Consider the following 23,899-nt stretch of genomic DNA (forward strand, 5'->3'; position numbering starts at 1 on the left):
TCTGGGCTCCAAAATCACTGCAGATGGTGACTGCAGCCATGAAATTAAAAGACGCTTACTCCCTGGAAGGAAAGTTATGACCAACCTAGATAGCATATTAAAAAGCAGAGACATTAATTTGCCAACAAAGGTCCGTCTAGTCAAGACTATGGTTTTTCCAGTGGTCATGTACGGATGCGAGAGTTGGACTATAAAGAAAGCTGAGCACCGAAGAACTGATGCTTTTGAACTGTGGTGTTGGAGAAGACTCTTGAGAGCCCCTTGGACTGCAAGGAAATCCAACCAGTGCATTCTAAGGGAGATCAGTCCTGGGTGTTCATTGGAAGGACTGATGTTGAAGCTGAAACTCCAATACTTTGGCCACCTGATGCAAAGAGCTGACTCACTGGAAAAGACCTTGATGCTGGGAAAGATCAAGGGCAGGAGGAGAAGGGGATGGCAGAGGATGAGATGGTTGGATGGCATCATTGACTCGATGGACCTGATTTTGGGTGGACTCCGGGAGTTGGTGATGGACAAGGAGGCCTCGCGTACTGCGGTTCAATGGGTCGCAAAGAGTCGGACACAACTGAGCGACTGAACTGAACTGATGAAGTGATAGGACCGGATGCCATGATCTTGGTTTTTTGATTGTTGAGTTTTAAGCCAGCTTTTTCACTCTCCTCTTTCACCCTCATCAAAGGCTCTTTAGCTAGTTCCTCTTTGCTTTCCAGCCATAAGGGTGGTGTTATCTGCATATCGGGAGTTACTGATATTTCTCCCTGGAATCCGGATTCCAGTTTGTGCTTCATTCAGCCCAGCGTTTCACATGATGTACTCTGCATATAAGTTAAATAAGCAGGGTGACAATACACAGCCTTGACATACTCCTTTCCCAATTTTGAACCAGTTCATTGTTCCATGTCTGGTGCTAACAGTTGCTTCTTGAACTGCAAACAGGTTTCTCTAATCACATTACTGTTAATTATACCCAGTACAGGAGTTAGAGAATTGGTTAAACCCTGACCATGCTCTTTGCTAAATTTGTGATTCAAAGCAACCTATATACCTCTCTGAGCCTCTGTCTCCTCCAATGGATCCATCTCTTGGGACTGCTGTCAGTATTTGGTGAGACAATGCTGGAGGTAGATATTTCTAGCTCCATTTTACTAGAGATTAAAAAAAGAGAGAGAGAGACTCAGAGAGACTCAGAGAGACTCAGAGAGACCAAGATGACCAGCTGTAGAACAGCCCTCAGATTTTACACCAAGGCTTCTGAGTCAATCTGCATCTAGTTCTCTCTTTTTCCACAGTAATTTGGGATGGGGTGGGGTGGTGGTAGTAATTTTCAGTGATACTGTAAAGAACAACATTGTATAGAAACCTGGAATGTTAGGTCCATGAATCAAGGTAAATTGAAAGTGGTCAAACAGGTGATTGCAAGAGTGAACATTGACATTTTAGGAAATGGACCAGATGGGTGAATTTAATTCAGATGAACATTATATCCACTACTGTGGGGAAGAATCCCTTAGAAAAAATGGAGAAGCCCTTATACTCAACAATAGTCTGAAGTGCAGAGCTTGGGTGCAACCTGAAAAATGACAGAATGATCCCTGTTCGTTTCCAAGGCAAGCCATTCAGTATCACAGTAATTCAAGTCTATGCCCCAACCACTAACGCCGACAAAGCTGAAATTGAACAGTTCTATGATGACCTATAAGACCTTCTAGAACTAACATCCAAAAAAGATGTCCTTTCCTCATAGGAGACTAGAATGCAAAAGTAGGAAGTCAAGAAATACCTGGTGTAACAGGCAAGTTTGGCCTTGGAGGACATAATGAAGCAGGGCAAAGGCTACAGAGTTTTGCCAAGAGAACGCACTGGTCATAGCAAACACCCTCTTCCAACAATACAAGAGACAACTCTACACATGGACATCACCAAATGGTCAATACCAAAATCAGACTGACTGTATTCTTTGCAGCCAAAGATAGAGAAGCTCTATACAGCCAGCAAAAACAAGACTGGGAGCTGACTGTGGCTCACATCATGAACTCCTTATTGCAAAATTCAGACTTAAAATGAAGAACGTAGGGAAAACCACTAGATCATTCAGGTATGACCTGGTCAGGCAAAACAGTAACCATCTGTTTTACAATAGGAGGTCCTAGTAAGGAACACAGAACTAATAAGCCAGCATCAACCGGAAGAGATCGGGAAAGTTCAAAAGGTGACACCACACATCCAACCAACTCCCAGAATCCTTCTCGCTGGCATCCATCTTGGCTGATCAATGTATGCGCCACCAGGAAGGACTATGAGTCAGAATGATTGGCCAAAGACAACCCGGAAAATAATCCCTTCACCATAAAACCAGAGACTGCAAGCCACAAGACTGCAAGCCCGGGTTCCTTATCCTACTGCACTCTGCCCAGGCGCCCCTTCCCAATAAACTCTCTTGCTTTGTCAGCCTATGTGTCTCCTTGGACAATTCATTTCCAAGTGTTAGACTTTTGGGCACTGGAAGTGTCCCCCCTTCCTGCAACAAAATCATTGCTGATGGTGACTGCAGCCATGAAATTAAAAGACACTTATTCCTTGGAAGAAAAGCTATGACAAACCTAGACAGCATATTAAAAAACAGAGACATTACTTTGCCAACAAAGGTCCATCTAGTCAAAACTATGGATTTTCCAGTAGTCATGTATCCATGTGAGAGTTGGACCATAAAGAAAGCTGAGCACTGAAGAATTGATGTTTTTGAACTGTGGTGTTGGAGAAGACTCTTGAGAGTCTGCTGGACTGCAAGGAAACCAGTCCATCCTAAAGGAAATCAATCCTGAATACTCATTGGAAGGAATGATGCTGAAGCTGAAGCTCCAATACTTTAGCCACCTGATGTCAACAACTGACTCGTTAGAAAAGACCGTGATGCTGGGAAAGATTGAAGGCAGGAGGAGAAGGGGATGACAGAGGATGAGATGGTTGGATGGCATCATCAACTCGATGGATATGAGTTAAAGAAAGCTCCAGGAGTTGGTGATGGACAGGAAAGCCTGGTGTGCTGCAGTCTATGGGATCGCAAAGAGTCAAACACAACTGAGCAACTGAACTGAACTGAGTAATTTTCAATGATAATATAATTAAATTTTATCTATGATGACCCTTTTCATACTATGGAAATAATAAATGTTTTTGAATCAAACAAGAGGAGTAGAAAATAATAATGACTATAGCAAAAATAGGACTAAATGAACAATTTAAGTGGGTGAACTGTATGATATGAGTTATATTTCAATAAAGTCACTTTTAAAAATAGCACTGGATAAAAAAAAAAAATAGTACTGGATGAGACGTGAGTAACGTGGCATTAGAACTGGTATGATTTTGAGGAAACTACGTTTGCTACTTCACTTTGTTACCTGAAGATACGGATGCAAAACTTGCATTGTCTTTGCCAAAACACTAGGATAAAATGGAATTCTGAACGGCTAAATCCATCATGGTACCCAGAAGGTTCTACTACACTATGATGACAATAAAACAAACTTGAGAACAAACAGCTTTATCTGTTCATTTCTACTGACACGTGAGCCTCCTAAAATGTACAGAAAAGGAAGTCTACCCCAGCTCGCAAGCACCTGTTCATGAGATCATCCCTTCTCAAAAAACCAAAGTTACTGAAATATCGGCAGCAAGAAGTTCTGGAAAATATAGACTGCAGGAGCTCATTTCCCTGTGGCATAGTTACAACATCACTGGAAAGATCTGTGACTCAATCAAGGGCTTCCTCATCCATGAGCACAACAGCTTGGTACTGAGTTCTGCTCTATCAGTCACATGGGCCAAAGAACCAAAATAAACACAAATATGGCCCCAGTCATCTAAGCCCATAACCGAATCCCATGTCACCCCTGTTCAAAGGCACACACACTGCGCCAGATTCAGAAACAGACCTCTTCCGAGTTTCCTTCCCGTTTTATGCAGGAAATATAAAATTAAATGTTACCTGTTTTCTCTTTAGTAAAAATAAAAGAAAACTCTCTCCACATTCTCAATTTCTGATTTATTGGTTTCACAGACATGAAACATCAATACCAATGGCTCGATATAAGCAAAGGCAAAATATTATTTTCCACTGTTTTTTAAAAAGCTGAGGTCATTTTGCCCCAATTCCTACAGAGTGATAAGCTTAAAATCAAGCCATTTAGCTCATAGTCAGGTCCAATAAATCAGTGGAAAAAATAAATGGAAAAGCTTGCCAAAATGTAACCATAGTAACACCACAGATGCGTCAAGAAATGGTGTGCTCATTTGCTTCATTCCCCAGTTCTTAAATTGGAATCTGAGTAGGGGAAAAATTACGCAGAGAACAATCATGATTCTGCAATTACTGAATTCTGCAAAATTGCATCCAACCTGCTTACTAGAACTTCAGAGGCAGCAACGGTCGAGCTACAGAAATAGCCCTGGATGGCTTACAAGTCCCAAATCCCTGAATCTGCCATGTAACAGTTACTTGATCGCTCTGTGACTGTGTTTCCTCATCTGGAAAATGGGTACTGGAAACCTCAACCTCAAAGGGTTGCTATTCTAAGTGTAAAATGGGACAGTACATCAAAGGTAGGACAATGACTTGAAACCCTAGTCACCTTTGGCCTTGCTTTAATCGGCTTACCTTCGTGTCTTGATTTCTTTCTTTATTTTTATAAAAATAGAAAGGCAATCCCTGCCCATTCATGTGAGTAACCGTAGGAATTTTCATTATTATTATTATTAATCCAAGTGTAAGGAATAGTTAGGATATTATTAGGATTATGCCTTTCAATACTAATGATGCAAAATTAAAAGAACTGGGGGCCAGAGATTCACATTAATGCATGATCACATTTTCTCTGTCAAATGCAGCTCTGAAAATAAATAAATAAATAAATAAATGTGGCTCTTCCACTCAGCAGAAAGAGGCAACTTTGGGGGCACTGACCCAAGTCACTTGCAGTCAACTCAGTCTCTTACTCTGGGAGTCTTGGCTTTATGAACAGGTGAAGTGGAAGGCAGGGTCTGTTCTAAAATCTGATCGCTAAAGGTCTCCAGCTACGCTTCCAGTCTAAGTCCTTGCAGAACCATGGCATGCCTGAAACCAGTTCTGTTCATCATTCTGCAGTAGTATGAGGAAACACTAGCACTCTAGCACATCACTGGAAAAATATTACTTCTTTTAAAGAAAACCATCCATAGCAAACAAATTAGAGCAATAAGCAGAGTACCTTGAACTTCAAATTTGTCTGCCTTTTGTTAGGTGATTAAAAAAATCTTTTTTAATTATAAAATTTTGAAGGACTGGATAATAGGAAAAATGAAAACTCCCAAGTAATAAAATAAAAATCATTCTTTCTTCTTATTTTTTAATTTTTTTTCTTCCTATTTTGAATGAAGGTAAATAATCACATGTCATCCCAGGATTCTCATCTCATAATGAGCTGGATGAGAATGTAGTCTGGTAGAGCATGGTAATACCTCATGATCTGGTAGGCTGATTCCCTCCTCCTTTCCTTCTTTCCCTTAACCACAAAATTCCCAATGTCATAGTCCCTACATTCTATTATCTTGCTTTCTCAGATTTGGTCTTATCTAATAGGTTTGGAACTTTGGGATTTTTAACCTGTGGATTTTTAATCTGTGGATTCACAGAGGCTTTCTCCAAAGGAAATCATACATTAAATCATGATTTATTGATCTCATTAAGGTAGGGAGGAAGAGAGAGTTCACTGAGGCATTCCCTTTGTTGAGGGCCACCAGAGACCTACTGAAATCCTCAGAGGTCAGTTTGAAGGCCTCTGGCCTGGTCCTCTCCACTCATGACAAAAATGGTTAACATTTATGAGGCTTACACCATGCCCATACGATACAAACACACTGACAAATGTCACTCCTTTGACTTTCTAACAGTTCTGTGAAGTTAGTAGGAGTAAGATGTCCTTTTCACTGCTGTGAAAACATGACCTTACAAAGGATAAATAATTTGCCTGGCATATTCAAGCCAGGACTTGAAAAACCAAGTAATTCACCTGGCTTAGTACTCTGTCTCACTGTCAATTTTTTTGCTTGTTTTTACATTGTTTCGCCATTTTTTGGCCTCCCCTCGCAGTATGTGGGGTCTTAGTGTCCTAACTAGAGGTAGAACTCACGCCCCCTACATTGGAAGTGCGGAGTCTTAACCACTGGATTGCCAGTCCCCCATTGTCAATTTGGACTCCCTACACTTAGGGAGTCACTAAGTGAGCAAACTGCCAAGTATTCCAGAACCAGCTATTGCTTGTCCTCCCTCAACTTTTCATACACCCACCAGCAGCAAGATGTCCCAAACTGGCTACTTACAAGGCACAGCATGGCGGTAAAGGTTATCTCTTATGGTCTGCTGGAGCTCATGATCAGGCGACCCTTTCTGGAACCTCTGATTGAGAAAATGTCGCAGGTCTTTGTTCAGCTTTCCTCCTATAGGAAATATATAAAACAGAAGGCATCAAACATCAGGTTTCCTAGAGACTGAGCAGCCTGAGAGCCATGTATGAGAAAGCCATATGAAGCCATTCTAGTCTGCCACCCTCAGTCATCAGGAAGACTTAAGTTTAGGTATTCCTATGCAGGGGAAAAAGCAAGCAGGAATGTAATACAGATAAAACAGCACTGAAACAGCATTAATTTGGGGGTCCCAATTCACATAATACTAGGAGACTCAAATAACAAAGAATTCAAAAGAGGCTATTACATTTAAAATATGTATTGTAGACACTTGCAAACATTATTAGATGGAAAGTGGATGGCTGAAATCTTACAGAGGACAATCTAGCAATAGCTGACAAATTATAAAATGCTCTTCGACTAGGGATTCAATTGGAATAAATTTACTCAATGGCTATATTTGCAAAAGTCTGTCCAAATCTCCAGTATTGTTCATTGAAACCTTTTTGTAACAGTGAATAAATAAAAATAAACACGAAAAAACCCTGGAAACAACCATCAGGAATCACTAGATCTTCATGTGTTGGAAGTGCAGGAAAATATGTGGAACGGTAACTACTATCTGACCTTTTATGTGACAAGAATAAAGAAAAATGTGAAGTAATTAGCCTCCAACTAATAAAAAAATTTAAAAAAAAAAAAGAATAAAGAAAAGGAGAGACCATGTATTAATGGAAGGAACCAGCAACAAGTTTAAACAATAGTCTCCTTCAGGACGAAGGACTTGAGTTTGGGAAATAAAAGAGGAGACGTCACCTCTTCATTACACAGACAGAAAGAGATAGATAGATCTGACTATTCTGTGTTGATTTATAAGCACTAAACACACTTTTTTTTTAAAATTGGTGTTGCTTAAGCAATAGTTATCTGGGCTGGTCTATGTGTTTATTTCTTTTTAGTTCTCTCCAGTTAACAGACTGAAACAAAAGCTTAAAAAATATATTATTACAAAATGTATCACAGAAAGAAGTAGGTAACCAAACTTTTTTAAAAAATTATAAGCACAAATTATAGTCTACATGATCAGCAGATGGCTTATAGATCAACATAGCTAACACTTATTCTTAATGGAGAAAACTGCTTCAGTGACAGCTAAAAATAACAAAGCTAAGATTGTCCTTCCGTTTTTAGACAAGATAAAAATTAGTTAAGAGCATTTTTAGCCTTAGAGAAACAATGCAGTATCCGTGCACAAAATTCACGTCTTCAGAAGATAATTTTCCCATGGTCAAAAAGAGCAAGTTGTGAGGATGAAAGTTTTGATGGTTAAGAAGATGCTATGATGCCTAGGAGAGGAACTACTGATCTTTATTTTAGTATCACATTCTAAACCAGATTCCCTACTATAGCTGATCATTTTAGAACAGACTAATGAAACTCAATTTGAATTATTTTATTTGAGTTGTAGTACACCTAAGATTTCAAGTGGCCAAAAGAAAAATATATAGCTCTATCTCAGATCATTCAATTATTCATCAAATATTTATTAAGTAAGAAGACACACACACATATTTCCTACTCCCCCAAAATGGTCTGAATATATAGTTTATAAAATATATACAATTGTGCATTAAGCATATGAAAAGATATTCAACATCATTAATTATTAGAGAAAGACAAATTAAAGTCACAGTGAGATCCTACTACATACCTGCCAGAATGTCAAAATCAATATTAGGTTTTAGCAAGACCGTGAAGCAACAGGAACTTCTATATACTGCTAGTGGGTGTCTAAAATGGGAAAACAATTTGACAGTATCTTATAAACTAATCTTCACTAACCACTGTTAGCAAAAGTGAAAACAAGTACACACATATAAACACACAACATATAGATGAATCACCACAGTGACTTTATTCATTATATAATAGCCCCAAATTGGAAACAATCCAAATGATTATCAACATTGAATGGATAAGGGAACTACATTATATTCAAACAACAGGATGCTACACAACAATTAAAAGACACAAACCACTAACTAATATTGATGAATCTCAAATACATTATGCTGAGCAAAAGAAACCAGACACAAAAGACAACATATTATCTGATTCCATTTATATATAAAGCTTCAGAGCAGGCCTATCTACTATGACAGAAAACAGTTCAGCAGTTACCTGGAGTGAGAACGGGCAGAGATTAGCACACAGGGAATAAAATCTATAGAGTATACCTATAATTTCCTGGCTTTGCAACTGTACTATAGCTATATAAGAATGTTAGCACTGGAAGAAGCAGGGTGAAGGATACACAAGAAGTCTGAACTATTTTTTTATGACTTCCTGAGAATCAACACTGATATCAAGACAAAAAACTTTTTTAAAAGGGGGACTCAAAAGGAAACTTTGGGGGGTGATTCCAATACAGTATATCTCAATTGTTGTTAGTGATAACAGAGGTTTACACATTTATCAAAACTTACGGAATAGTATATCTAAATGGAGACATAATTTTATAGTATAGAAACTGTACTATCATAAAATCAGTTTCAAAAGTTTAAACTGTACATAATTATTGAAAGACTATATGGTAGGCACTGCTCTTAATGCTTAGTTTTCAATTTTTCATTAAAGAGAGAAACTGAAAGAAGAGTGGAGTAAATCTTGGTGGTTAAGACAGACAGGCTTGGGTGTGAATCCTGGTTCTACTCTTTATTAGCTGGTGAACCCAAGTGCCTTGCTTAATCTCTGAACCTCACTTTTCTCATTTATGAAAACAGAGCACTGATGTAACAGTAGCTCTAATACACGACTTGTAAGGATTAAATGAGATTCAGACAGTACTTGGCAAAGAGAAAGCACTTAATAAAAGATGGAGATTATCATTAGAGTGGGCCACCATTGAAGCAAGTGGAGAAAGAGCTGAGATCATCCCAAAACAGACTGTTATTCCTTTTAAAAATACACATAGGGAATTCCCTGGTGGTCCAATGCTTAGGACACCAAGCTCTTACTGCCAAGGGCCTCCCTCGGTTCAATCACTGGTTAAGGAACCAAGAGCCTAAAAAGCCACAAAGAGTGGCCAAATACATACTCATACAAAATACTAACTATGAATTCATATATAAGAAATTATAATTAAAATGAACTTTTAAAAAATGCACATAAAACTTTTGACTTACATGGCCAGAAACAAAATACAAGCACGGGGAAATTTGGAATAAAGGATACTTCTAGAGTTTCCAGAAGGGAATAAAACTCTCAGTTCAGTTCAGTTGCTCAGTTGTGTCCAAATCTTAGAGATCCCATGGACTGCAGCACGCTAGGCTTTCCTGTCCATCACCAACTCCCGGAGCCTACTCAAACTCATGTTCATCACATTGGTGATGCCATCCAACCATCTCCTCCTCTGTCATCCCCTTCTCCTGTCTTCAATCTTTCCCAGCATCAGGGTCTTTTCCAGTGAATCAGTTCTTCGCATCTGGTGGCCAAAGTATTGGAGTTTCAGCTTCAGCGTCAGTCCTTCCAATGAATATTCAGGACTCTGATAAAACTCTACTGCACTAAAATTTTCTGGACACGTGTAAACTGGTTAACATTTAGCACAGGTTTAATACACTCCTGGCACTGTGCCACCAACTTGAAGGACATGAGGAGTTTGAGCAAGCTCCAGGAGTTGGTGATGGACAAGGAAGCCTGGCGTGCTGCAGTCCATGGGGTAGCAAAGAGTTGGACACGACTGAGCGACTGAACTGAACTGAACCGAACTGTCACTTCACTGGAATTATTCAGAAAATAAAATCAACTAGTAAATTACTGATATGGAATAGTCATGCTGGCCAACTCTTCTTCTAGGTCTAAATATTCTTGAATTTGACCACAAGGACAAGAAAGTTTTTCAGCAAAATCCCCATTGCCTAGAACCTAGGATTTATATTCCCCTAGGAGACCAGAGTTCTGTGCAATAAAAACACACTGACAGTTAACATTTGAGCTGTAAGTTGTAAAGACGTTATGGGATCCAAATGTACCACTGCCTAAGTCAGAAGCAATTCCAAAGACTCAGGATTCAGTATCTCTTTGTCTCAAACAGGTCCTTATGACTTCAAAACAAAAATCCAAAGAAGACTCAGGATAGAATATTTCTTTATCCCACATAGATCCTTATGAATCATATTCAATACCTATCAAGGTGAACCTGGGGCATTGAGACTGGAGGCATTCTTAATTTATAGACACTCTGTTTACACTTGAGCTTTACAATCAAACTAGCCAAGCTAGCTAAAGTTTATGATCATCAAACTAAAACTCCTCCCTACTGCGGATGTGCAAAAGGGCAGGGTTAACTAAGCTGCCGGTTAACATTTACTCTGTGTTCCGTGACATTTATAAGCCAAAAGCCTCAACCTTTGCATTACATTAGAAATACTGTACTTTTTTGGCATCTAATCTCAAATTAATTGCCAGTTATTCAGGGGACATGTCTATAAATCTTCTCCTAATTGTCAAGGGCAGTGAGCCAATGAAATAATAATTGTTAGAGGAAGAGTTTGTCATAGCATCTTCGCTCTCTGTGAAATTCAAGATTTGTTTTGCAAATGGAAAAGAGAACACAGGTCAGCAACATGCAGAACTTTTTCCAAGAAAAGGTTTCAGAGCTAATGTTAAGATAATTTTATCATTTAAATAGGGAAAGGGGGACTTCAGACACTGTCTTGGATTAGCCACTATTTCATATTTTCCTATGTATATATCTGGAATTCTGTGGTTTTAAATTTACAACAATATAGCTCTGCTTTTTTGATTACCATTACTTGACAGAAATTTAACCATGTCAATCAGTATACTTTTGAATTATTTACATGTTGTATAATATTCCACTTTTAAAATACAGCAATTTTACCTCTCCTTCAGAGATAATTAGGCTATTTCCAATGTTGCTGACAATTCAACAATGCTGCAGTTAAGTGTCATTAAAATACTTAAAAAAAAAAAAGCAAAACTGTGTATTTTTTTACTCTTAAAATATCTAAACCTGGAAATAGATGTAGTCACCTTCCAACTTACCTGTGAAGTGAAGTGAAGTGAAGTGAAGTGAAGTGAAGTGAAGTGAAATGAAGTCGCTCAGTCGTGTCCGACTCTTTGCGACCCCATGGACTGTAGCCAACCAGGATCCTCAGCCCATGGGATTTTCCAGGCAAGAATACTGGAGTGGGTTGCCATTTCCTTCTCCAGGGGATCTTCCCGACCCAGGGATCGAACCTGGGTCTCCCACATTGTAGGCAGACGCTTTACTGTCTGAGCTACCAGGGAAGCCCCTCCAACTTACCTAGGTATCTCTAAATTCTCAAAATCATTGGGGCCAACTTGCTTTTCTACCAAAAGGCTTGGAAGTTGTATTTCCCCACACTTAGGCCAATATTTGCTATTATTTGTGTATGTAGGGTCCTGGGACTAGTCCCAGATTTGAAGATTCGTTAGGAAGATTCACAGGACTCAGAATATACTTGTACTCAAAGTTATATTTCATTATGGAAAAAGGGTACAACACAATTGCAACAAAGGGAAAAGGTTCAAGGGGCAATAAAGTCCAAAGGAAATCAGGTACAAGCTTCTAAGAGTCTTCTCCCCAGTGAAGTCACTAATTCCCAGGGCAACAATGCAAAATGCGCCCATTAGACACTCAAGGCAGCTCATTACACATAAGGGCCCAGAATTTGTATTAGGAGCTAATCGTGTAGGCAGCCTCTGCCTGGCATAAAATCAAGTTCCAGACTCTCAGAAGGAAAGGATAAAATGTATCTTTTGCATCAATAGTTAAAGCACAGTAAACCGCTATTAGTTCTGGGAATGGATAGAACCCTCTGGAAATGCAATTTCCCAGACCCTAGCCAAGAGCTGAAGCTGAAACTCCAATACTCTGGCCACCTCATGCAAAGAGTTGACTCATTGGAAAAGACCCTGATGCTGGCAGGGACTGGGGGCAGAAGGAGAAGGGGACGACAGAGGATGAGATGGCTGGATGGCATCACCAACTCAATGGACATGAGTTTGAGTAAACTCCGGGAGTTGGTGATGGATAGGGAGGCCTGGCATGCTGCGATTCATGGGGTCGCAAAGAGTCATTCATGACTGAGCGACTGAACTGAACTGAACTGAACTGACCTGAACTGAGCCAAGAGCCAATTTGGTACGCTGGCATTCAAACTAACCATCAACTCTTCTCTGCTCTGTCCATGGTGTTTCCCAGGTGGCGCAACAGTAAAGAATCCGCCTGCCAATGCAGGAGATGGAAGAGACAAGGATTCAATCCATGGGTCAGGATGATCCCCTGGAGTAGGAAAAGGCAACCCACTCCACTATTCTTGCCTAGAAAATTCCATGGACAGAGGAGCCTGGTGGGCTACACAGTCCACGGGGACGCAAAAAGTCAGACGTGACTGAGCATACACAAACCACCCATCTTTTAAAATCTTCCTAATCTAATAAAGGTGAATTGATATTTTGGTGCTACACTAATTTATTTACAACTACCGAGTATTAATGAAATTGGACATTCTTTTTTTCTTTTTAACATTTCTTCTCCAGTAGCTTGCCTGTTCATATTCTTTGTGTATTTTCCTAATGGGTTGTCTTGTTATTCTTGATAAGATGCTATTTATATATTCTGGGTATGATTCCTTCATCAAGTATTTATGTTACAAACCTTGCCTGTTATTATTTAAACATGAAACAATTCCCAAAATAACTGAGTTGTGCTGTTCTTCAACTATTCCACTCCCATGCTAGATAGTTTTCTGCCAACTCAACCAGAGCATCATTTTCAAGGTGATGGATTATAAAGGAACTCTGCTCTGATCTCTATCTTCTAGAATATAGATTCTAAAGAGGAATGCTAGTCAGTAGAAATAAAGTGCATGGTCAAGAAATTAGGTTTCCATATAAACAAAAGTACCTACAGAATGGGAGAAAATATTCAGTATGTGCAAATGATGCAACCTATTTGGGATTTACAGCCTAACAACAAAAAAACAAAAAACTCAACCAAAAAATGGACAGAAGACCTAGGTAGATATTTTTCCAAAGAAGATACACAGATGGCCAACAGACACATGAAAAGATGCTCAACATTGCTAATTATTAGAGAAATGCAAATCAAAACTACAATGAGATATCACCTCACATCAACCAGAACTGCCACCACCAGAAAGTCTACAATTAATAAATGCCGAAGAGCATCTGGAGAAAAGAGAACTCTCCTACATTGTTCATGGGAAAGTAAATCTGTGCAAGCACTACGGAGCATAGTATGGAGGTTCCTTAAAAAACGAAAAATAAAGCTACCATATGATTCACCAATCCCACTTCTGGGCATATACTTGGAAAAGGTGAAAACTCTAATTCAAAAAGATAGACGAACTCCTACACTCGCATCAGAAATATTAACAATAGCCAAGTCATGGAAGCAACCTAAGTGTCCAGCGGGAGATCAGTGAATAAAGAAGATACAGTGTATGTGTGTGTATAGATGCAGGCGTGTGTGCATGCACACACACAGACACACACACACACAGACACACACACACACAAAACTGGAATATTACTCAGCCATAAAAAAGAAGAAAATAATGTCATTTGCAACAAAATGGATGGACCTAGAGAATATTATATTAAGTGAAGTCAGACTGAGAAAGGCAAATGTTATATGATACCACTTATAAGTGGAATTTTAAAAATTACATAAATGAACTTATTTGCAAAACAGAAATAGGCTCATAGACATAGAAAAACAAGCTTATGGTTACCAAAGGGAAAGGGAGGGGTAATAAATTAAGAGGTCTGGATTAACAGATACACATTATTATAAATAAAATAAACAACAAGAACTTACTGTATAGCACAAATAATTATATTTAATATCTTACAATAAACTATAACAGAAAAGAATCTGAAAAGAATATATTCTTTAGGTTATGTATATGTATATACATTTTTATATATATACATCAATATATATATATATGTACTATATACAGGATAGGCTTTTCTAATACAAAATTATAAAGTGAAGAACAAATTTACTAGCTTTGTAGTCACTCAGACTTACAATCTGACATATCTTTAAATGAGCCTTGTCCGAAAAATACGTTCGCTATTTGTTTTATCATATTTTTCCTAATGTTTTTCTTACTGTGAAAATAAGATAAGTTACTGGTGAATTTTAATACTTAATGGGTACAGAGTTTCACCTGGGAAAGATGAAAAAAATTCTGGAAATGTATGGTGTTGATGGCTGCACAACAATATGAATGTACTTAATGCCACAGACCTGTATACTTAAAAATGGTTAAAATGATATATTTTATGTTGTGTATATTTTACCACAACAAAGAAGTGATATAAATTAATTACAAGATTTAAAAAATACAAAAAACTACCCAAAGAAAGTTTATTTATTTATTTTTAGTTGAAAGATAACTGTGTTACAGAATTTTGTTGTTTTCTGCCAAAAGTTTAAAATAAACTATTATTTAATTTGCATCACCATTAACATTTAGTACTATATGCCCTGAGTATGCTTATACATATAGACTTTTAATATGCTTAAATATTGAGGCAGATTCGTTGATTCACTCAACAAATCTTTCCTAAGTGCCTTCAGCCAGATACCCTGTGGGCCCAGAAGACACGGCATGAAAACACTGAATTCCTGAGTCAGGACTGACACACCTGTTTCGGGAAACAGAAAGCGGCCTCAGGACTAGGGTAATAGTAAGATGAGAAGGAAGCCGAGAAGCTGGTTAGTTTTGCCAAGTGTGGGGGAAAGCACTATAGACAGAGGGACAGCAGGTGTAAAAGTTTCAGAAGCAGAAAAGAGGTTAAAATTTTAGAGAAACAGCACAAAGCTCAGACAAGGGCTAGGCTCAGAGACAGGTTCCAAAGATAAGCAGGGACCAGATAATTTTGTACCTTGCAGACCATGAGAAGAGTCTGCACTTTATTCCAAGCTCAGTAGGAATCCACTCAAGGGATTTTAGTCAGGGAGGTGGGAAGGTCTGGTGTAAATTTCGAGATGACTCCTGCAGCCGTGTAGTGGGTGAAGCGTACAGGGAGGAAATGGGATGACATCAGTGAAGCTGACCCAACAAGACCTGAGATGACCTGGATCAAGGGAAAGACCAAGAAGAGGGGCAGAGAGGACAGAGGAAGTGCAACTTAAAGCTGAAACTGATAGAGTTCACCTATGTGATGGAGGAAAATATCAAATGCAAGAGAGGACTCAAAAATGACTTCAGTGTCTGAGCTTCAGTTAAGCTGTGATGAACAGGTTTGAGAGTTCCATGAGTACCTATTTAACATGGGATGTATCAAGATCATGTGATATACATGATTCAAACCCAAATGTTCTAATAATTCATAAGCATTTCCAATATACTATTAGAGTTCAAAATATACTTTTAATTTACATAGTATTTTATCTTATCAATTTATCACAATCTCTGTAATCATTACCAATTATTAAGCATACAAATTGTTTCCACTGTGCTTATCTTCCTTATACAAAATCTATCTGTATTCCTTAATACTTTCTCATGATTTGTAAGTGAAAATGTTGGTACAAAAGGTATAAAAACATTTAAGGTTCTTGACAGAAAACCCCCTCCAAAAAGATTGTATCAACATCCCTTCATCCTTGATTTCATTTATTTTTACCATATCACAAGGCATGTGGGATCTTAATTTCCCAACCAGAGATCAAATCTAAGCCCCCTGCAGTACAAACACAGAGTCTCAACCACTGAACAGCCAGGGCATTTCCTTCCAGCTTGATTTTAAACGGTCCCAAAATATCAATGTGGGTTCACCTTAATATTATTAGCTTCACATTAATAGATATTTAGATGTCTTTTCTTTAAAAATATATATATATAAACAGTGCTGTAATGGAAAACACTGAATATGAATTTTTGCTGAAATTTCCTGGAAGTAGAATGAATAGAGCAATGAGTATGAACATTATTTTTAAAGACTTTTGATACATATTGACAAATTGCCTTCCACACAGCAGTTTTTGGAGGAAATATAGTATCACTGATCTGACAACTGGGGGCTTCCCTGGTGGCTCACAAGGTAAAAGGTCTGACTGCAATGTGGGAGACCTGAGTTCGATCCCTGGGTCAGGAAGATCCCCTGCAGAAGAGAATGGCTACCCACTCCAGTATTCTTGTCTGAAGAATTCCAGGGACAGAGGAGCCTCGTGGGCGACAGTCCATGGGGTCACTAAGAGTCAGACATGACTGAGCAACTACCACACATCTGACAATTACAGAGTCCAAATGAGAATGATTTTTCTCCTTTAAATTATGTGATTTTTTTTAAAAAAACAAAAGTTTCCACCAATAATTCAAATAATTTTAATTCAAAGCTCTGTATTAGAGAGGAAGCATGGCTGCTAAAACTATGCTTCTTTTCATTCTGAGAAACTGTTGGTTCCAATGAGAAAACTAATTTGGAGAACGGCTTGTTGAGAAAAAACAAATGAATTCCATTATCATATGCATTTAAGTAAAAAAAATAAAAATAAAAACAAAAGAACCCTTGTGTCTAAAAAACACAGAAGTTGGTAACACTCCGTGTGCCAGTTACGGAATTACTTCCAAGCTGCCTTCCCCCAAATGACAAGGAAGCATTGGTCTAGGTCAGGGGTCAGCAAAATTTCTCTGTAAAGGGCCAACAGCCAGACAGCACATATTTTTCAGTTCTGGGGGCAGGTATGGACTCAGTCCAACTGGTCAACTCTGCCTTTGTAGTATGAAAACAGCCATAGATTATATGTAAACAAAGTTGTTTTCCAATAGAACTTATTTACAAACAGGCAGCAGATTCAGCCCAGGGGCCACATTTGGCTAACTCTTCGTCCAGATGTTGGTTCTGCATCTCCAGGTGAGCAATTCTTGTGTAACACTTGGGGTACAGGATATTCATCATCTCTAACATTAGCCTAAGCGGCTCTACTCAGAAACTTATTGAAATTCAGATTACTACATTGTACTCAAGACCTACTGAACTAAAATTTCTGAAAGTCAGGTTCACCAATCTATGGTTTAACAAGGCTTCAAGTAATTTTATATATGCTAAAGTTGTCAAATTAAAGGTCTAAGTTCAGCAAAGTTCCTTAATAAAACTTAGGGAACTAGGTTCTGAGAATGAGCTTTTCCCTATTTCTCCCATCTCTTGCAAACCTCAAGAGATGCTGCCACTCCACTAGTGAGCTGGTAATAACACTTTATAATAAGAGGCACAGCACACATGACTCCAGGCAGGTGGTATCTCATTAGACCAGCAGAGATTGAATTCTTTCCCCTAGTGGTACAAAGACTGCTGTCCTTACAGTCTTGTTTCTGCAGAACTTAAAAAACAGAAAAGAAAAATACATGGTGAGTCTGTGATGTGAAACAGAGGCTGCAGGACAGATTTCTGTATGCTGATGAAGCTCTAGAAATTACTATCTACATTTAACTCCCTACATGGACAAGCATGAAACATTTTGCTAGCACTTCAGGATAGCTGCTTTATTATTATTACCCCGCCTGTTTTCTCGGTTCTTTTTCTCCTGGTCAATCTTTTGATGAATTTCATCCCACATGAGAAGAAACCTAAATTAGGCATGGAAAGGAAAACAAAGTTCAAATTCCATCATCTCTATTTTTCTCATTATTTCCAGCCTTTTGTGCTTTTTATATTCATTCTAGTTAAACAGGGTAGTAGAATAACACATGCTCAGAAAAATAAATAAATAAAAGATTTACTGAGAGCAGAAAAGACAATGGTCCCCTGCTGGCAACACTATATAGCTGAGTTTCTGCCCAACCCCAATCAACAAACAGCTGCATGACCTCATGTAAAGCTGAAGTCAAATGTCTCTACAATCAGAACCGTGAGTGGAATCTGAAGATAGTGTGTGTGTGTCCTTCAGGAAGACACTAAATTCTTAAAAAGGCATTAGGATCTAACAGAACTGTACTCAGCCAACCTGCAGGACTCAAGTGCTGACAGCGAACACTGGGTGGAACATGGCTCTGAAGGCCACCCACAGCGCTAAGTAATAACTTTACAATCCTTACTCCAACCCAATGAGACTGGTTCTGCTTCCAATGACATCTTACATAAGATTAAATTGAGGCTCACAGACTGCCCCATAACCCAGGTAATTTGACAAAGTGGAAATATGTGTAAATAGAGAGAGATAATGGGCAGAGCAAGATGTTAATAGCGGTCAGTGATGATGGAATACATTATGCTGGTTTTTTTTTTTAAATTAGTGTATGGGTTTGAAATATTTCAAGATAAAAAAAGAATAAAATGATTTTTTTTAAAACAGTCACGCTCATCATGCCACTAGAAAACATCTATGTGGATCTCAACATAAAAACCACAAGCTGACTTCCCATAAAACTGTGGCATTGTACAGCTGTTCCAATATCCTCTTGATGCTCAACATAAGGAAACCAAGAAAGTCACATCTGAACAGCATTAGATTCCAGAGAACGCTCAGACAGGGAGTGTGTACAAGGTTCCTTCCCAGGATTGGGCACCCCGGCCTGAAGCCCTGCACTCTTGGGTCTTAGGACGCTGTTGACAAGAAGTTTTCAGTGTGTTTACACAAATACAAACTCAGATGCCATTGGCATTCCATAGTTTGAACATACATAGTAATTAACACAGCTGTTCCCCTACCATCCCAATCTCCCTCCAATTTATTCTCAGACAAGAACAGATAATGCAGGTGGTAAACTATATTCTAATATGGTCTGATATCATTCAAGCAACAGCAGGCTAGGACTAGAGTTCCAGGTCCTCTGACCTACACAAGGAAATATCATACAAGCAGAAAGTTAAAGTGAAGTCTCTCAGTCATGTCCGACTCTTTGGGACCCCACGGACTGTAGCCTACCAGGCTCCTCCGTCCATGGGATTTTCCAGGCAACAGTACTGGAATGGGTTGCCATTTTCTTCTCCAGGGGATCTTCCTGACCCAGGGATTGAACCCAGGTCTCCAGCATTGCAGGCAGACGTTTTACCGTCTGAGTTATCAGGGAAGCCACCAAGCCATACACACAGGGTGCTGGGAAAGACTGAAGGCAGGAGGAAAAGGAGGCGACAGAGGGTGAAATTGTTGGATGGCATCATCAGCTCAATGGACATGAGTTTGAGCAAACCCCAGGGGATAGTGAAGGACAGAGAAGCCTGCCATGCTGCAGTCCACGGGGTCGGAAAGGGTCAGACACTACTGAGCAACTGAACAACAAGGATCATGTTAGCACACGCCACTCCAATTTCTCCTGGACTGTGAGAACAGAGCCCACCAGCAGTATCTACACATTATTTGATGGGTCTGAAAAAGGTGAGACCATTTCCCCTGAGCAAAGCATCCTAATAATTCTATGCTTTGCACAGCACTCCTCTTTAAGAATCTTCCAGAACTGAAAGCAAATAAGAGAATCACAAGTATATGGTCCCAGACAGGTGAGAATGGAAAGAAAGACATCTTGCATCAGTAAGATTCTACAGAAGATGCAGGCAAAACTTTTCTGAAAGGTCAGATAGTAAATATTTTAGGCTTCACAGGCTGTAAGGTCTGTGTTTCAACTCTTCAGCTCTGTTTTACCAGGAAATCAACTCTAAACAAAATGTAAACAATTGTGCCTGGCTGTGTTCTAATAAAACTTTATTACAAAAACATACAGAAGCCTGGACTTGGCCCACAAGCTGTAGTTTGCCACCACCCCATTCCAGAGGATTGTCTCTCTCTCAAAAATGTGCTGTTTGCCTAAGCTTGACGGGCTTTACATGACTGCACATCTGTGTGTATACAGGTAGCTCTGGTATACAAACAACTGCCTTAGAAAAAGAGCAGGAGGGTGAGCCACAGATCTGCACTGATGGAGCTTTCATAAAAAAACTCAATGGCTTAAACATAACCCATTCTAGTGGCCTCTACAAAGCAGAACAATTTTACACATTTAAAGAGCCTTCTGAGAAATGTATTAAATGTTTCCTGGAATGAAATGTTATTGGTGTCAATCTCCATTTTATACAAATCTGCAGGATAGAAAAACTCAGGCATTATAAATAAAAATTTCCCTTTGATGATCATATGTTTGATGCTTTATCATAAATCTCTTTCATGAACGTTATCTCATTTAAACCTCATAAAATCCAGGGAGAATGGTAATATTGTTCCCACTGTTCCCATCAAAACAGATGAAGAAAGTGACACTCCAGGTACTGAAGGGATCAGACGCATGTAGGACTAGAACTCAGATGTCCTAACTCCAAACCTCTACACTTTCCCCCTTTCATCTCTGTGATTCTAAACCAAGTGTTTATCCAGCAGTGGAGAGTGAAACTTTTTGTTAAAACCATATATTGGTATTTATCACAACTGTCAAGGTCATGGAAAAGCAAGATTAAGAACCTTGTACAGACTAGAGGAGTTTAAGACATGACAACTAAACACAATATAGTATCCTGAACTGGATCTAGGGACAGAAAATAGATACTGGTAAAGCAACTTATGTCAAATGTATCATGACTATGCAAGATGTTGGCCTGGGGAAAATTAGGTAAAGGAGATTCCAGAATGCTCTGTACTATCTTTGCAACTTTTTGCATCTAAAATATTCCAAAACAGAATTTATTTCTAAAAAAATATACATAATGCACCTATGTGAATGTGCCTGTGGGCAGGGTTCAGGCTGTTTTACTTTTGTGAAACCAGTAGGTAAGAATTCTTATAGGGATTGATCACAGTTCTTATTTATAGAGAGTATGATATACGGTATATGTAGCTAAAAAATATTTGGGAGAAAGAGTTCTTAATTCATAGGCAGTCATAAGATATTTCTAATTCCTGTAATTCCATAAGTGATTATCATTTTCACACTATTATTTCCATTCCATCACCGTCTTTCAGCTGTTATTCAAAAGTGATTATAAATAATGGGGCTATAAAAGCCATTCAATAATTAGGACACTCACTGGCCATATGCCCACCCCGACAGTGGGAGGTGATTTATGTAAGGAAACCCCATCACATCTGCCAAGCTGGTTTCTCTCTGACAAACTCTCCAATTGCAGATGAAAACATGCCTCTTAACAGTCATCTTTTTCTTAACTAGAGCACTGACTTGCGAGCCAAAGTGCTATATAGCATTTGAAATTTTATATACAAGGAAACAAAAACAGACTCAATAAAACCATTCTCTGTCTTGCCATTTCATGGATCCAGATAAGCAGAGGAAAAGCACAGAACATCATCAACTGGGTCTGGTCAGAATCCTGGCCTTTGTCACAGAATGGGAAAAACTTAAAGGAAATCCAAGAACAAAAGAACTCAGACCTAGCTGGTCACATCTCACCCCCTTGATACACAAGACTTTAACAGATGTAAGCTTAAGCCCATGGCATGATTCACCAAGGGTTTCTTACAGGAGTGCCACTGGCATCTTGGACAGGAAAATTCTTTGTTGTTGTGGGTTTACTCTCTGAACCTCAGCAGCCCAGCTCTTGGCAGCTTCAATAAATGCCTGAAGTGATCCCCACTCACTGCAACAAGCCTACTGAGGCAGTGCCACCCTGGGAGATGGGTAAATGAAGAGCAATTAGGAACAGCTATTCCTATTGAGCTTTCTTTCCTTTCTCCATTTAGGTCCAAGAACATAGTAGAAGAATACTGGGGGGAATCCCGCATACTGGGGATGATTTCAAACAGCTAAGATCTCCTCTTCACATACTTACATAAACATATCTGCCTTCTAGTGCAGGGATGCTGGTAAAGAGGAATCAGAGCTTAATGCTGAGACCAGAGGTTCGTGCTGGTCTTCACAATGATCCAGCAGAGAGAGTCTCCAGCAAGCCTCTCAATGAAAAGCCCCTCCACCAGTGTCTAGCCCATCGCTCTGGTTTATTATGTTCACAGCCTTTGCGTGACTGCTCAGTCGCTTCAGTTGTGTCCAACTCTTTGCAACCCTATGGACTGTAGCCCACCAGGCTCCTCTGTCCAAGGGATTCTCCAAGCAAGAATACTAGAGTGGGTTGCCATGCCCTCCTCCAGCGGCTCTTCCTGACCTGGGGATAGAATCCTTGTCTCCTGCATCTCCTGCAGTGCAGGTGAATTTTTCACCCACTGAGCCACCTAAAGTGATGATTTTTTTTACCCACTGAGCCACCTAAGGTGGTTTATCAATATGTTTCTTTATCTTGTTTATTGTGTGTCCTCCACCACCATGGTAGTTTCACATGAGAACTGAGACCCTCTCAGCTTAGAGGAGAAACTGGCAAATGATGATGCCAAGAAACTGGCAAGTGATGATTAAATGAGTGGATGAAGGATGAAAACACTAGCTAAAATAACACTAGTGACTAAAGCAGGACCAAGCAGAACTACATTCCCATCCTGACTTTGCCATTTGCTACCTCTGTGTTCTTAGGCAAGTTCCTTAATCACTCTGGGTCTCTGTTTCCTTATTAGGAAAATGGGGATAATGACAGTACATATATCAGGGCAGTCAAGATTATTAAATGAAAATATGCAATGTTCAGCAAATGCTAGCTACCCTCCCCTTGACTTGGAAGTATCAGTATCATATTCCAAAATGTACCTTTTGTGGAATTGTTTGACCTCAAGGAGAGTTTTTTAATGATTAATGCTTATGACAAAATGTATAAAACAAGTTAAACAAGTCAAGCTTTCCATAGTACTAGGCTGAAAACTAATTAAAACTTGGATGCGGTCACTGGACTGCTTTCACACACTGAACACTTACAAATAGTGCATCCATGGTATACTCTATGGCTAAAGGTATGCAAGCAAAGACAGGATTTTTAGGTTTGTATGGAATATAAACGATAGTGCAGAGTATCAAACACCCTTCAGTCCAGCACCAGTTATCAGGAAATCCGGCATTCATTTTTTTTTTCCTTTTTTCTTTTGCCCATTACTTGCTTTTATTTTTTTTTATTTTTTATTTTTTTGGGTTTTGTCATACATTGATATGAATCAGCCATGGAGTTACATGTGTTCCCCATCCCGATCCCCCCTCCCACCTCCCTCTCCACCCGATTCCTCTGGGTCTTCCCAGTGCACCAGCCCGAGCACTTGTCTCATGCATCCCACCTGGGCTGGTGATCTGTTTCACCGTAGATAGTATACATGCTGTTCTTTTGAAACATCCCACCCTCACCTTCTCCCACAGAGTTCAAAAGTCTGTTCTGTATTTCTGTGTCTCTTTTTCTGTTTTGCATATAGGGTTATCATTACCATCTTTCTAATTCCATATATATGTGTTAGTATGCTGTAATGTTCTTTATCTTTCTGGCTTACTTCACTCTGAATAATGGGCTCCAGTTTCATCCATCTCATTAGAACTGATTCAAATGAATTCTTTTT

The 23,899-nt window shown here is 39.1% G+C and overlaps 1 protein-coding gene across 15 annotated transcripts in view; it reads right to left on the reverse strand.

Annotated features, from left to right (window-relative positions):
* Positions 1-23,899, reverse strand: part of MAGI1 (membrane associated guanylate kinase, WW and PDZ domain containing 1) — a 645,788-nt gene that overhangs the window by 249,932 nt on the left and 371,957 nt on the right. For 14 of the 15 annotated variants that reach the window (XM_043441953.1, XM_043441952.1, XM_043441951.1 and 11 more), the window contains exon 2: positions 6,361-6,477. The exons of the other annotated variant lie outside the window; for it this stretch is intronic. In XM_043441953.1, the coding sequence (XP_043297888.1) occupies positions 6,361-6,477 (117 nt within the window). The remainder of the gene's footprint in view (positions 1-6,360; positions 6,478-23,899) is intronic. 15 annotated transcript variants of the gene reach the window in all.

Source organism: Cervus canadensis, chromosome 22, assembly GCF_019320065.1.
Source record: "Cervus canadensis isolate Bull #8, Minnesota chromosome 22, ASM1932006v1, whole genome shotgun sequence".
Lineage (NCBI taxonomy): Eukaryota > Metazoa > Chordata > Mammalia > Artiodactyla > Cervidae > Cervus > Cervus canadensis.